Below are 15,742 nucleotides of genomic sequence, written 5' to 3'. Positions count from 1 at the left end.
TATTTGACAGTTTGCGACAATTTCGTCATGAAAACAAGGACCAAAACATGTTTTGAATGCCTCGTTTGTTCTCAGCATTAAGCGGTAGCTCTTATCACTGAAGCCTCCAAATTCGACACTTGTCAGTAGATCTCTTCGGTTGACGACTGGCAGTGCGATCGCATGCCAAAAATTGTGTGCAAACTAAACATAGCCAACTTCGCAAAGAGAGGAAGTTTTTGAAATATTTTTTAGGAAAACAGTTAACATAGAAAATGCTAATGGAAAATTGAATTAAACACTTTTAGTAACCGTGAAATGTTTATATTTGAAGTCAAGGAAAATAAAAGCGTTCAATTGCTCGAAAAAATGCTTAAAATTTGTTGCTGCATCTGCAGGAATTTAAATAATTTTCCGATTTTGCGAGGTTGCCTATGATTAGTTTGCACATAAAAACGTCAAAGCAATCCACTGCACTGAGCTATGCTGTCATCAGTTTCGCAAACTGATGAGATCTATTCAGTGTTAATGCTGTGATTTGAGACATATAACCTCATCAAATATTTGTATCATCGAGTTCAAGTCCAAGGTTATTCGAAATGTCAAAAATCATCCACAGAGAACCCTAACCTGAAAGGGGATATTATATTCTACCGATAAATTAATTCAAAACTACCGATAAAAAATAATAAATGACCGATAAACACGGTACCGATAAAAAATAATAAAGTACCGATAGCGAAATTCCCAAGTACCGATAAAAATATTCAAAACTACCGATAACTTTTTACCGATAAAAAGTACTAAAGTACCGATAAACTGGTCGTTTTATCGATCAATTTATCATTTTCTGACAGTTGTAATCGGTTCGCTTTTGATTACTTTCGTTCACTTTAGTTGAATAAAAAGGAAAAAGTGAACGAAAGTCATCAAAAGCGAACTGATTACAGCTGTCAGCTGTCAATTCATCCATCCAGACCATCTAGTCTTTTTTCGAACTTAAAAGGTCTATTCGACGCAGAACGTGGAAGCAAAAAATTGTTCTACGGTATGCCTCTAAAATGCACAATTTTTTTTATAAAATTAATTTTGCTTCCAAAGTACGACCATTGACAACGGCCTAAAAAGTGCCGGAGGCCGTTTCCAGTCTCGAAACAGTGTAAAATCAAATATAGAGGGCCGCCATTTTGTAATTTTCAACATTCAACTTTTGGAACTGTCAAATTTTTACAACATTTTCATTAAAAAAAATCATTTGGCAGCTGTCATTCCGATCACTCATGCGTGCAGTGCGTTGGACCGGACCAAAAATGAGAGAAAATTTGGCTTCTTAATCCTTTTTCGTATCTCCTTGGGAACCTTGATTTGGGGTAATTTTGAAAATACTATCCAAATTACCTTAAATAAATCGTCCGAAACATGTACTATTGCCAAATGTCAAACCGTGCAAAACAGTAGACGATGCTCTCTTCTTCTATTTCTATAGGCTTGTTCCAAATAGCTGTAAACGCGAACTTTGACAACCCGAACCACGATGATTTGATCCATAGCAACTTGCTTACGAGATGTTTCATACAAATATGGCAACGTCGACAACGTGATTTACACACAAATATTATTGAGGTTATGGTTCTATGGATCGAATTAGACAATTCATACAGCCTTGGAACAAACCTATCGCAATACATTTTGCAGAGACAAAAGTTTAGCGCGAACTAAACTAAGTTTACACCAAAGAAAGTTTAGTCCGGGGTAGTGTAATTTCAAAATAGTCCGATTAATCTTTTAGAAACCTTGTACGTTTCGTGAACCTGGCAGAGAGATGCTAATATAACCAAAGTATATAAACATACTGATATGTTTATATACTTTGAATATAACGGCCGGGACGCCGTTTCGACGGATAGAGGTAATATATGGGCCTTTTTCATACAACGAATGAAATGTCAAAAATGGCTGAATATTTCCAAATTTGGTCGGTTGTTTACAAAATAATTAATTTTTGACTACAATGATTCGAGAAACAGAATATGGGAATACTTTTGCATCGGTTTCAAAATTAACGTAAAGAATTTATTTGGAAGTTACTTTCGTATTATCTGTGATATAGGACCCTACGCGTTTAAAAATTGGTCTCCAAAATTGTATTTTTTAATTCGGAAATTGTGTACGAATGTTGAATATGATTTAGATTCATTAAAATTGGTGATGCTGGAAGTATTTTAAAAAATCTCTGGTTATGTACTTTTCAATTTGACAGCTGGTCGCACACGGTTCAATTTTTTCGGAAAAAGTCAACATCCCAACCATTAAAATACGATCTATAAATGAATATGTTCGGAACTTGACAGTAGAGTTCCGATTATATCGGATTAAATCGATTAACTTCAGAACTTGTCTTGTCAGGATATTATATCTATCAGTCGAAACGGCGTCCCAGCCGTCATATTAGCAACTCTCTGGAACCTGGAGAAGTTTTTGTAGTGCGTGTTTTCGGTTGTGAATCATCTCCCTCTTACTACACAAGCGTCGAGGAATCTTTTTTAAATTGGTCTTGGCTTCTAGGGCCGAATTTTTTTATATTCACACAAAAAAAGGCCACTTGAAAATGCGTCCGATCTTTGAAAAGAATCATTCTAATCAAGGTTGACAGCGCTCGTGAAAAATTTGAATGTTACTTGTGATCTCAAGCCTTGATTTAAATCCCCAAATCATTACTATTTAAAGGGTATCTCTTTGGACCTAAATATTCTAATCCCGATTGATATCTCTGTTTCTGATGCCTACCCTAGACAAAACATTCAACTGCACCAGACCAAATCCATAACGTTGTCAGAGAAATGAAACACACCAGCAATTAATCAATTGGAACATTATTAAGTATCTTTATTTTAAACTCATTTGCTTCATCGTATATTCATTCAATTTGCAATTACAATTTTTTTTTTGATCGGTTTTTATACTGAAACCTCATACAATGTCTCACATCATTTATTTTGCATCATTTTCCATTTTTTTTTAAATTCCTCTAAATAATAATTCCTTTAAAGTTTTTTTTCATCTTTATTTTTTGCGTCGAATTTTTAACATCATACACTAACATTCAAATAAAAATCATTTTCATTGTTTTTATGCCTTTAAATTAGTGAATTTTTTTTTTTGGTTTTCATTTTTTTTTGTTTTTTTAAATATTTTATATGAGTCAGTAAATATGATGATTTCTTTCGTAACTAAATATATTTTCTTCTTTTCTATTATTTTTTTTTGTTTTTCATTTAAACTCTTTTGTTTTAACATTTAAAACAATTTTTATTGATATATTTTTAGCTCTTTAAATCTTTTTTTTTGGTGAAAAGAAAACATGAAAAAATTAATTTTTTTTGTAACAAGTGTCCAGGTTGTAATTTTTTTAAAGTTTTTTTTTCTTTCTTTGTGTGTGGTTATGTGTCATTACATTTTTTGATATATAAAAAATTTGTTCATAAGAGAAATGTGATTTTGAAACCGACTCACATTAATCGTTAAATTATGTTGTTTTTTGTATTGATTAATAGTGTATGGGTTTAGTAAGTTGTAGTTGCTGTAAAAACTTTTTTCTTCTTCTGGTTGTTCGTTTTAAATCTTAAAGAAATGTCTAAATATTTCACTGACTAATATAAGTACGTCTATTCATTTTTTTAACGTTCTTTAATCAATTTTTATAGTTTTGATAAAGAGATTACCCCAAACTTCGAATTTAGGTTATAAGAGAATTTAAAATTTGCTCTTTGGTTTGAATATTTTGTTTTGTTTTTTGTGTTAGATCTACAAGAATTATAATGGTTTACATTCCGCTTTTTGTTTTTCTATTTTAAATATTTTCTTACAATTCTTTTCAATTTATTTTTAAACATTTTTTTTTGGTTTTGCTTAAAAAATTTTGCCATTTAAATATTTTATTATCACAAAAATCTTCATTTTTTACAATTTTTTTTTTATTTCATCAACTTTTCCTAAAAGTCATTTTTTAAATGTAAGATTGAAACAAAAAAAAACATTTTTTTCGAAGTTAAAAAGTATTTTAAGAAACAAATTACCGAATTTCAAATAAGCCGAATGACGTTCTTTTTGTGTATAATAATTCTTTTTCGCGTTCTATTTTTTAAATACTTTATTTAAAGAATTTGTTTTTATTGTTCAAGTACTTTGTTTTGTTTCCCATTTATATTTTTAGGTTTTTTTGAATTTATTAGACAATTTTTTCTTACTAATTTCTTTAATGAATTTTATTTTTCGTTAGAGACAACAAAATAGTTGGACAATCCATCAGACAACGATTAATCAAAACCACATTGATACAGATTTTCATATTGACGGTTTTTCAATTGGCTAAAAAATCTCAATTTCTTTTTTAACTTTAAACTTAGTACCGCACACAATTAATTATGTTTCTTCGTATTTTTCTATTTGAAATAAGGTTTGCGTTTTGGTTTGCAGGTTCCTACTAAAACAAATATAATTTTTTCTATTTACCAACGACAAACAATCGTCACCGCTTCTCTTCTTTTCTTTTTTCATTTAAATATTTTTATTAGAATTTTATTTAATAAAATTCGTTAGATTTAAATATTTTTCATTTTTATTTCCACACACATTCTCTCTTTCTCTCGCTTTCGGACACACACATTTCCACAATCTTTTTCAAATCTCTATTCACTGGTTCAGGTAATTAATTGAGCTCACTAATATCTAATACATTCAAATCATTTAATGATTTTTTTTTCGGAACAGATTTACTTATGGAATTAAATTTTGGGATAATGTAGAACGGAACGGTTAATGATATGCTGACAAAAATGCAATGAACATTTTGAATTGTTCAAAATTTTATTTTGAAACTTGTTGGGTATTTACAAGCTTTGCAAGCTTTCTTTTTGACGTTATAGTTTCACCATTGGAACCATTTGCCGGGGATTCCCGGTATAAAGCGACTCACGTTTTCATATTCAGCCTTATCATAGCACTGGTGTCATTAGGCACACATTAACCTAAATGCAAACGTCAGGGTCGAAGCTGTATAAACATCGTTGAACGTCTTTCCGGTTGAAATTATTTTTAGAGTGACTATGCAGTGAGTTTGCCTCGCTATGGAAGAAGTTCGATTTTACTTATTAAATGTTTGAAAGATGGACGTAATGCGGTTGTCAGGGGACAACACGGTTGAGCCTGGACCAGTGGCTTAACGTGACTTCCGAACCACGCCTCGAAGTATGAAACTACTACCTGAGGAAAGTTAGGTGCTTGATTTATATCTCGTCTAAATGTAGGCTAGACATATGCATACAAATAAATCGTAATTAGGTTACGTCCTTAGAGGTTCTGAAGGACTGACGTTGTGCCATAACCTGTCTCTTAATTTCGTCAATTTTCAATCACACTTTACGCACACACACAAGACATAGTTCAGCGTTACAACACGCAGAACCTGTCCAGGTACTCTAGTATCAGTGCTATGATAAAATGTGTTTTTACGAACACAAAATGCAACAAAAGCGAAGAGTATCCGATATCGAATGGAAAACTTAAATTTTAAAAGCAACTTCAGTGTCTGTATACGGGCAAACATTTGCACTTCATGCTTCATTTTTTAATTATTTTTTTTTTACTTAGTTTTAAGTTTACTTCTTTTTTTTAGTATTTTACGTACATGGATTCCCATTTGAATAAATTCGATTAAATTTTACGATGTGTGTTGTTCAACTCAGGTGGTCTTACGCAAGTTTTTTCCTATTTGATGTTACTTTGAAAGCAGCGCTATGCGTTCATGCTATGCACTCGACGTTCGTCACTAGTCCGAGTGTTCAAGTAGTGATCATTATATTTCGGAAAAATAAGAAATTTATGCAAGGTAAATATTCTCAAATACTAGGGAACTCATCTTATGACATCAACGAAACCTATACTGGTAGCCATCGTCAATTACCACCAACACAATATAAGATGTGCTCAGAACAGTTCTATCTTATATAGAAAAATGTATGGAAACGCTAATGAAGTAATAGATTTCGTAGCAAATATTCAGAAATAGCTTAAACAGCTGACGAGTTTTCTTTGACAATCGGAGGTTATATAAAAGGCTTAGTAATGTAACATGGCACTGCTCCTAGCATAAACATAGAAAATATGGGGAGTCTGTTGCAATCGATATCAAAATTTGAAAGCTTTTTGACGTCTGAAATACAAAGAGCATTTCTATAGATGGAGTAATTACGATGTGGAAAGAAAAGTGAATAATCTGACAGACTTAATTTACCCTTAGTAAGTCAGAATGTCTATTTACATTGAGTAACAGTCACTTACGATAAATTAAGTTTATCATCGCAACTTAAGCTGCCGAAATGGTGGGGTGGTATGGTTTTATTCACATTCCAATTTTGAAAGTATCGTCAGGAAATTAATCGATGAGTGGTTTTGGTTGGGAAAGATATTGTACTAATGTGACTTGTGTGTTCTAGCATTCTAGCCCTTAATAGATTTTCTTTACATTTTACGTCGCTGGTTGATAACACACATCGTAATCATCATCATCATTGTTGTGGATGATGTCAAATTTAAATTTATCCTGTCGGTCGTCGTCCTTTTCTTTTTGTAATATATTCATCATCAAAATAATTATATTGCTTCGCAAAAACGATTTTCTTTTTATAAAAAATAATAATTATAATCACTGTAATAAAAACTCTTAAAAATACTTTTTTTTTCCTTAAATCTTTTATCGCATAAAGTTTTTTTTCATTTCTTTAGTTTATAAACTTAATAAATATTTTTTCTTCATTTTTATTTTTGAGTCTTTTTAGTGGGTTTCATTTAGGGTGTATATTTTTAAAAAATGGTTTTTTAATTATGATTTGTCATTTTTTTTTTAAATTGGCTATTTTAACGTACTTCCACTAATGACAAGTTGAACGTAAAGTTTTCCTCAATTCGTTTTTATTTTAAATTTAACTTCGTTTGTTTTGCACGATAACGGTTAAGTTTTCGAAATAAAATTCATTTCAGAACCATTAGTGGAAGTATAAATTTTTTTAGTTTGATTCTCTTTAAAGGTAGACAATATTTTCTCAAACTGATAGACAGGGAGCCTGGGTGCATGTCGATCCGTCATAAGGTTTGTAACCGTTGGCAAGTTATAATTCGAGTCAAGGCGAAATTTTTTGAAGTGGAACTTTTGTTTTTCAATTCTAAGACGTTATTGGGAGGCAGTAAAGGATTGACCTTTATGAATATCTTAAATCTTAATCAGCGTTGAAAAGTATAATGATATTTAAAAGTAGTTTTTTTTACTTATCAAAATCGATAGACGACGATTTTTCTGTATTTTCGAGAATTTTCTTAAAATTAAAAGGATTTTTTGGTGATTTTCTCAGCAAAGGATATACAATACACAAGAATTTTCTTTGTTTATCCCGCTTGATAATCCCTTATGTCATCACCAACTTACGTCAAAGTATAGTGAATTTCATGATATGCACAAAACGTGAATCTGAAATATTATGCTTTTTATGATAAAATTTATTATGCTTTGACAGAAGCCGAAAACGCAGCGGATAACGGCGTTCCTAGCGAGTGGCTAAATGGATTTTTTGTGCACGCAAAGGGTTGGCAATCTCAGCATTGCCTTGTGTTCACAACATTATCTTTTGCGTAAAATTTACCATTAATTAGTTCACGGTAGTAATACCAATTTGGTTTCTTTGCAATGGCTGAGATATATATTATTACCCTCGTTGAGAGACTTATTTTCAAGTATTTTCAACTTGTCAACTGACGTAGGTAGACTCCAACACGTATCCTTATGAGGAATAGAACGCACTTCGGCTTTCCTTCTATGCTAAAACGTAAATTGTTTGGTGATTTTTCCTACGTCAATTTGAACACAAATTTATTATTCATCTAATCGAAAGTAGCCGTTTAAAGTGTAAGTGGGGTGTAAAAAAGATTAAAGTTTTATTCAAATTTAATTTCAATAGGAGAAAGTTTCTAAGAAAAGGTCGAAAAAGTACGAATCGTTTAATTTTGACTAAATATAATTTTTTCGCTAATTAAATTTTTGTTTTTTCTTTTCTTTTTAAATTTATTTATAATTTCCATTTTGGATATTTAATTTCTATCAATTCCGCATAATTTATACAAAACCTATAACGGTCCTTAAAGAGTTTAAATATAAACCATCGTTTCATTTTTTTTTTCCTTTTAAATGTGAATTTGTTTCGGGATCATAATATTTCTTGCCATCCAATTTAGTCTTCGAATGCAATTGATTTATTTGCTTCGTGTATCCATTATTTTCTTGTATTTCTTGAACTAGTTTTGTTTAGTTTTTTTTTAAATTGAACTAGACTTTGGTATTTGAATATCTAATTAAATATTTGTGTTTTTTGGTAAGTTTAAATTTGAAGAAAATAAATAAATATTTCGCGTTAACGTCAAATTCATTTTTAAGTGCTGAATGACTGGATAAATTGAAACACACCTATTGACTTAAGTTGGGTTTAAATCGAAACCAGGGGCCAAACGAAATTGCTGAACGAAAATATGGCGAAAAGTATTAAAAACGATTTAATTCAGGTTCCATAAACGACATCATTTTTTAATTTAATTATTTTTCTTTTCTTTTTTTGATTTATAATAGTCATCACCATTGAACCATGCAATGGATGTTATGTAATGTGTGTGTGTGTGCTTGTATTTTACGATTTTTACAACCTCTCTCGTCAAATTTGTTCCCTATTTTTATGTGTTTTACTCAACTTACTCCATTTTTTTAATTTTTATTTTTGAAATTGCATGCCGGTCAACAGCCCTGATTAATGTAAAGGACTTTAATTTACGCAATCATTCATTCATTCATAGTTTACTTATACAACCCGTGTCCAATAGTTTTATATCGAACATTTGTGTGTAACATAATATTTTAGTTTCTAAATATTTTTTTTTTGTTTTTCATTTTTAAACTTTATTTCGTCGATTAATATAACTCATTTTGGTTTTCTTTTAAATATTTAATTTTTTGTTCTCTTTACAATTATTCATAGTTTTTATATTCAATCATTGTATGTAGAATTTCATTTAAATTGCATACAACACTTCTTTTGGTTTCTTCTTTTTATATATATTATTTAAACTTAAACGCAATATTTTCAATTTCAATTCAATTATTTTTATATTTTAATTTTTAGTAGTAAACCTATTCGTCAATGTGACGAAACGTTGTCTGTGTGTATCGTGATTCGATGACAGACTTTTATTTTATTTATTTTTATCAATTTATTTACCTCAATTACTGCAATTCATTTATTAGTTGGTTTTATTAAAGTTTTTTTTTTAAGTTTAGCTTTTAGTTAAATTCAATTTTCATATTTCCCTCTCTTATCATTTTTTAACAAATCAATAATTTTCACCGTTTTTCTTCATTTGTCGGTTTTGTCAAAACAATATTTAGAATAATATTATTTAAATCTTCATTTTGTTTAACGTTTCGTTTGTTTAATTAATATAATTTAATTTGTTTTTGTTCGTTCTGAAGGTGTGTTAAATTGATGTGTACGTTTTGTTATCGCCGTGGCATCGGTGCTATCACTTTGGTAATATGAAATGATGCAACATATCAGAAGCCATGTCACTGTTTTATAAATAGCACGAACTGCAGTACAGAATAGAGTGTGTCAACAGCTTGATGATTTTTATAAAATGTCCGACACTTTTTTTGAATGAAAATATTTTACCGCCGACGTGAACACAGCAAACATTCATTCCATACTTATAATAGCGGAATGTCACAGTTATATCGAAATATTTTCTGTGTTTTTGTCGCGACAAAATAAAAAAAACTTTTTGTTTTTACATCGAGAAAAAGTGTTCAAATATGTCGTGGTGAGCTAAAGAGACTATGCGCAAATACAATGGAAAGCATAAGAGGTGAGTTTCTTTGAATTTTTTCGGTGAATTTTTGTGATACAATTTCCCATACAATTACGAGAAATTGTCCTGTCATATCCCTATGACTGGCCTTAAAAAAATAAAAAAGTTTGAGAAATTGAATGTCAAAAATAGGCAATGTAAACGTAAACCTGGCTGTTAGTAATCAGTTACTACTTAACAGTACAGTACTTAATTACGCTGTACCAATATTTACGTTCAGTCATCTGTTATTGCCAACAAGACAAAAAAAAGTAAGTCTGGAGCTCAGACTTCTGTTCATAAGAGCGAAACGTTAAACGTATCTAAAGAAGTACACGATTTGGCAAGAGGTAGAAGATTTAACGATATTGACATGCACCTACAGTTTGTGAATGGTTCCGTTTTTTTTATTGTGGCCAGAGGTCAGTTGAAGCATATATATGTATCTTCTGCAGAAGATAAAGCATAGGAAAAAATAATTTTCGTATTAAATATCGGAATAGGTCAACCAAGGTTGTCCGAGGTGAAAAATCAGTATTATCCGAAATTTCAGATCAGGTCAGGCAATTTTAGAAAACATACTAACCTGAACCTGTCAGGTCAGGTTTTAGGTAACCGATTTTAGGTAACCTGAATTTTTCATACTAATTTTCAGGTCAACCGGTCGGATTTCAGGTCAGGTAAGACCTGCTCATTATAATCCTGGAACCTGGTTAAAACAGGTCAGGTTCAGGTAAACCTGGCCTGTTCCGAGTTTCAGTGGATTTTAATGAACCGTTAATAGTCATTGCTTATTTTTAGGAATTTAATTTTCCGACAAAAATGAACTTCTTTACTGCGTGAAGAACAGAATCTCAAATTTTTCTTTTGAAATCAAGAGTCCAAATATACTCAATGCGACAGTGTTGCACCTAATCTCACCCATCGCCATCCTTCATTCGTAATTAGTTCACCCAGAATCATTTTGAGTGTCGTCCTAATTTTTTCTTGTCCATTAAATTCGAAATTCGCTCAAATACCTTTTGTCTCTGCTCAAATAATCAATTCCAAAGTTTCGTAGTTTTGTTAGTTTTCTAATTGCACAGTTTATATTGTCCCATCAAAGTTGTAATCACACAATTTATGTTTGCAGGTAAAGTGAAAATTTCCGGTTAACAGAAAAACACAAAACAATTCGCTCGCCAATCAGGTCCGTTTGTCTTAGCTTTCTTATGTCGATGGTCTTTATCACATTCACAATAAAAAATATTATTACAGTAATCAGTGCTGCTACATTGAAACTTTTCTTGGCGGCGAAACACTTAGTTGTAGTGCATAATAAAAAGAGAACCGAAAAACTTCTTCGCTGAATTTATTACAAACAAAGTTCTTTATGTATCAACTTGAACGTATATAATGGAGAATATTAAGCAAAGTTAAACTTTTTTTATTTGTTTCCATTTTTATCTTGAGACTTATTATATGAGCGATAACTTTGCGTAAGTGTGAAAAATCCCCAGTTGCACTCTCATCATATTACCGAGGCGAAATAAATCAATTGAAATCTGACAAGTTGAAACAGTTTAGTAGAAAGCCACAGTGGACCACTAAATCATATATATACAATTCCAAAACATTATCGAAATGCCACAGCAAATTAACATCAAATTCAACCTTCAAAAACCGTTTCATAAATTTCGTTGAGTGTCTTCCTGCAATTTGTATGCAATGCACTTTCGGATTACTTTTAGAGATTTTTCTCCCACTAATTACTTTCCTTCAAGCAAGTCTGATAGCATGATAATGTAACATCGTGATGCACGATTTAAACTTTCCACAAACCTAACAGGCAATAATAATGTATGAATTGCATGCTTACCACACGATTCTACACAACAGTCAACATATTTTAATTAATTCTTTTCGATGAAATAAATTATTGCAGAAGCTTTGCTTCATGTTCATTGAACGAGATGGCAGAAGGTATACTGTACTGCATAGATCTATGAGTCTGACTTTCGATATTTAGTAGTAGATGGAGAAACATGATAAGAACATGATGGCAGGGAATAGTTGTAAGATTTTTCCTACAATTTCTCGAATTTTCCCAATTTTTCCTACAGTGAACGACATCTCAAATGTCTCACTGTCATTTTTTTCAGAGAATGTCATTGTGAATTTGCTATGACACAATAAAATTCTCAGAAAAATTTGACAGTGAGACATTTGAGATGTCGTTCACTGTAAATTTTCACAAAAATATTTTGTGGAAAAATTAAGGAAAACTTGGGAAAAATCTAGGAAAATGTGGGAAAATTCAAGAAAGTGCTTTTCCAAAAATAATGGTTAAGGTAGACTTAGCGTAAAGCTCTGAGAATACCATTGTCTTTCGCCTATTACCAAGAAATCAAGCGATAACTCTGGTTCGTGTTTATTTATAATGAAAAATGTTTGTTTAACAAATGAAATTAAAGATTTTGATTCAAGAACTACTGTAAGAACCGGTAGGAATTTTCAAAGCGAAGGTTAGATAACGATAGTGTATATAGTACCAGCGATATTGTGTGTTATCACAACAATTACGATTGAAATGTGAAATGCTAATGTAATGACTGTAACGCAGTACAGTCTTAGTTGAAACGAAATATATCAAGTCTACTCAAAACAGAACAAACGTCTCATCTCCAAAGTCGAAATGAACCTCAACGAAATTGATGAAACTCTAAACATCCCTTGTAATGAATTTTAATTATTTTTCCTATTTTATCAGGTCACAAAGACCTTACACTTTAACACATTTATCATTAAAGGACAAAATGTCAATTTAAAAAAATTCCGTACAATGTCCAAATGAAAATTAGAAAATGATTGAAGTTTCCATATTTCGTATCGTAAAAAAAATATTTTTTTTTCTTTTCATTTTTTCTTTGTAAATTGAGTTGTGGTGGAGAGATAGTCGACATTTTACTTATCATAAAAAGTGAATTGAAAATTTAAAATATTTTTTTAATCAAAGTATTGTAGGTAGACATCTAAAATATATGTTGGGTCTTTAGGTTTCATTGTATTATTTTTTACTTTCATTTTTTTACTCTGTTGGTTGTTTAACGTTGGCGATTTTAGGTATTTTTTTTTAAACTTTAAGATTGATCGTTTATTGAATTTATTTTTAGTTTGCTTTTTCTATCATCAATTTTATTTTCATTTTGTCAATATTTTTGGGCTTATTATCAATTGTGTTGTGTAAGATCATAATGGGCAGAGAAAAGTTTTCTTTCTTTTTAAATTAATCTTCTTTAAAACATGTTTTAGCATTTTAACAACATAAATAATAGTAGTGTGTAGTGTGCGTTAATTAATATTTTTTTGTTTTGAAATATAGAATTTGTATTGCGTATATTTTAAACACATACGTCTTTCAATAATCTTTTTTTTTGAAGATTTTTCTTTTCGTGTATCGGTCAACCGTTTACAGACGACAACCAATGATAAAAGAAAATCAATCTGCCACTTTGAGTCACTTAGAAATTAAAGATTCAAACAGACCGTGGTCGGCATCGTAGATTAGCTGGAAGTTGAGATGAAATCAGATGTATCTTTAGAGTAACTAAGTGACCTATCAGGTAAGGTTTCAGGTGATCTGAAATATTCATATCAACTTTTCAGGACATCTCAGTACTGACTATAATATTAGGTTGTGGGCCAAATCAAAATAGATTTGTCTGATGTCCATTCTACCACTCATTTTTGATAAAGTAGGAATATGTGTTACTCAATTGTCTGGGAGTATGAAGAGCAGATTCAGGTCGAATCAACAATGTCATCAATCAAGTACTTGTCAAATTAAAACTGTGCATTTCAATAGCGATTAGTTTTTACCATTGTTCCGATTTACATGTTAATTAGATGCATAATTCGATCACTTGCATTTTTCGGTATCGTTGATAAAAAATCAGCCTCTGGGTCATACCTTTTAACATGTACATATTTGTCGAATTATAACAGAAATGAAAATTTTTTTTAAGCACGCAGATTTTACTACAACCTAGCTGAGTCTGAAGACTTTTTGTAGCAGATGTGATAATTTCACCTTCAGTTTTCTATATGCACATTTTCGATGATTATGCCATCATATTTATCACAAAATTACCATGCATTTTAGTCGTCTGTAAAAGGTTTTAACATCCAAATGATTTCATTTTTTTGTATTTTTTTTTTAATAACTTGCTCCTTGCCATCTACATATAGATGAAGTAATTTATATAAATATATATAAGTAAATAAAGAGTTGAATCGTATATGTTTTTGAATTTGAAATATATTCTTTTGGTTTTGGTTTTATATTTAAATTAGATGCGCGGTACAAAAACTAATTTTCAACTAATTTTGCTATTTTATTTTAATATAGAATAAATACATTTCCATTTTTGCAATTATAATTTTTTTTTGTTTTTATTTATTTAACATTTAAAGACTTTTAAACTGCATTTCCTATTTTTCAAAATTACAATTGGGTTTTTTTAATTCCATCATATATAAATATATAATTGTTCACTATTCCACTTTCTTTTTCTCATTTTATTTTTGTATTTTGACTAGACTTTAAAAATATATTTATTTATTTCATTTTTTTCTTTGTTTTTGCGGTTATGTACTTGGTTTCTTTTGCTTCCGTTTTTTTTTTCTTCGAATCGTCACATTAGTTTTATCATTGCGATTAAAATCCATTTTTAAGAGGAAACTCAAAAATTAGGAACAATATTTTGTTTAGTTAAGCTTTAAATCAGTCAACTGAATCTAAGAAAAAAAAACTTTTCGGCGTACGGTGGTCGCAAATTAAGTTTCGTCGTTTCGTGCCTCTTCAATAGAATTTAAATTCGACGCGAACATTACCTCATATATTGTTGCATATCAGTTCATAGGCAGGGGACTCCATTCGAAATCCACTGAGATAAGTAAATAAAAATTGTGTTTGAAAAGAGGGTTTTCCATTTACTCTTTTCGGAAGTGTATGTCAGGGTTCTATTTTTCGGATGGAAATAAGCACATATGGCACCTTCTTCTTCATATATGTAAACAGACAGGTATTCATTTATTCAACCCGAGCTTCCTTCTTATTGTGCTTCAATTTTACGCTGCAAATAACTTTTTCCCTAGTTGCTGTTAAGTTCAGAAGGTCATGAAAATTCGTCATGGTTGGCGTGTTTTTACGTAAATAAATTTACGTTACTACAAGCCGGTATGTCTGACTTTTTATTCAACCCACAATATTATCCACATAAAATATGATGGTCTCGAAGTACTAGATCTAGTAGATTCTATGATACGATTCGGAATTTCTTCGAACAATATACCTGACATAGGCAAATGTAACATTGACAGTTCACATGGTATTAATTGGATTGAATTGGACATGAAAAGATGAAACTTAATTTGTGGCAACTGTAGAACGTAACAATTTGAATACGTAAAATAAAAATCTGAAATGAAAGCATTTCATTCAATTTAGCGTAGTTTTGAGTAGTTTTTTTTTTTTTTTTGGTTTTTTCGATTTATTTTCTCATTTATTTTTGTGTGTGAGTGTCTTTATTCAACTGATAGCGCCCTATTTTATAATTTAACATATTTTTGTATGGCAGTTTTATTGATATTATTTTCACCAATTCTTTATATACTTTACAACTAATATCATTATTGCACAATTATGTGTGGAGCCGAAAATAACACTGCTACTGTTGCAATTATCGTGAACAATGTAAAAATTATTAAACAAAATCTAGAAAAATTCAATGTGATTGGTCAGTTTCTCAGTAATTTTTCATTAAAAATTTATAAATTTTTGGGA

The 15,742-nt window shown here is 30.5% G+C and overlaps 1 protein-coding gene and 1 long non-coding RNA gene across 9 annotated transcripts in view; one reads left to right on the top strand and one right to left on the bottom strand.

Moving 5' to 3' along the window:
* The first annotated feature begins 500 nt into the window (after window positions 1–500).
* LOC119078439 lies at window positions 501–6,459 on the top strand. The gene is made up of 3 exons (XR_005088013.1): window positions 501–512; window positions 6,204–6,364; window positions 6,425–6,459. It is a non-coding gene; the product is annotated as an uncharacterized LOC119078439 (long non-coding RNA).
* Window positions 6,460–14,422: 7,963 nt separating this feature from the next.
* LOC119078436 (neuronal acetylcholine receptor subunit alpha-7) overlaps window positions 14,423–15,742 on the bottom strand; it is a 171,381-nt gene continuing 170,061 nt past the window's right edge. For all 8 annotated transcript variants that reach the window (XM_037185954.1, XM_037185955.1, XM_037185956.1 and 5 more), the window contains one exon: window positions 14,423–15,673. In XM_037185954.1, coding sequence (XP_037041849.1) covers window positions 15,589–15,673 — 85 coding nt within the window. In that variant the 3' untranslated portion in view covers window positions 14,423–15,588. The remainder of the gene's footprint in view (window positions 15,674–15,742) is intronic.

The sequence above is a fragment of the Bradysia coprophila genome, unplaced genomic scaffold (genome assembly GCF_014529535.1).
Source record: "Bradysia coprophila strain Holo2 unplaced genomic scaffold, BU_Bcop_v1 contig_297, whole genome shotgun sequence".
NCBI classification, from domain to species: Eukaryota; Metazoa; Arthropoda; class Insecta; order Diptera; family Sciaridae; genus Bradysia; species Bradysia coprophila.
The sequence above is the reverse complement of the archived record's forward strand: the minus strand, read 5'-3'. Positions and strand labels throughout refer to the sequence as shown.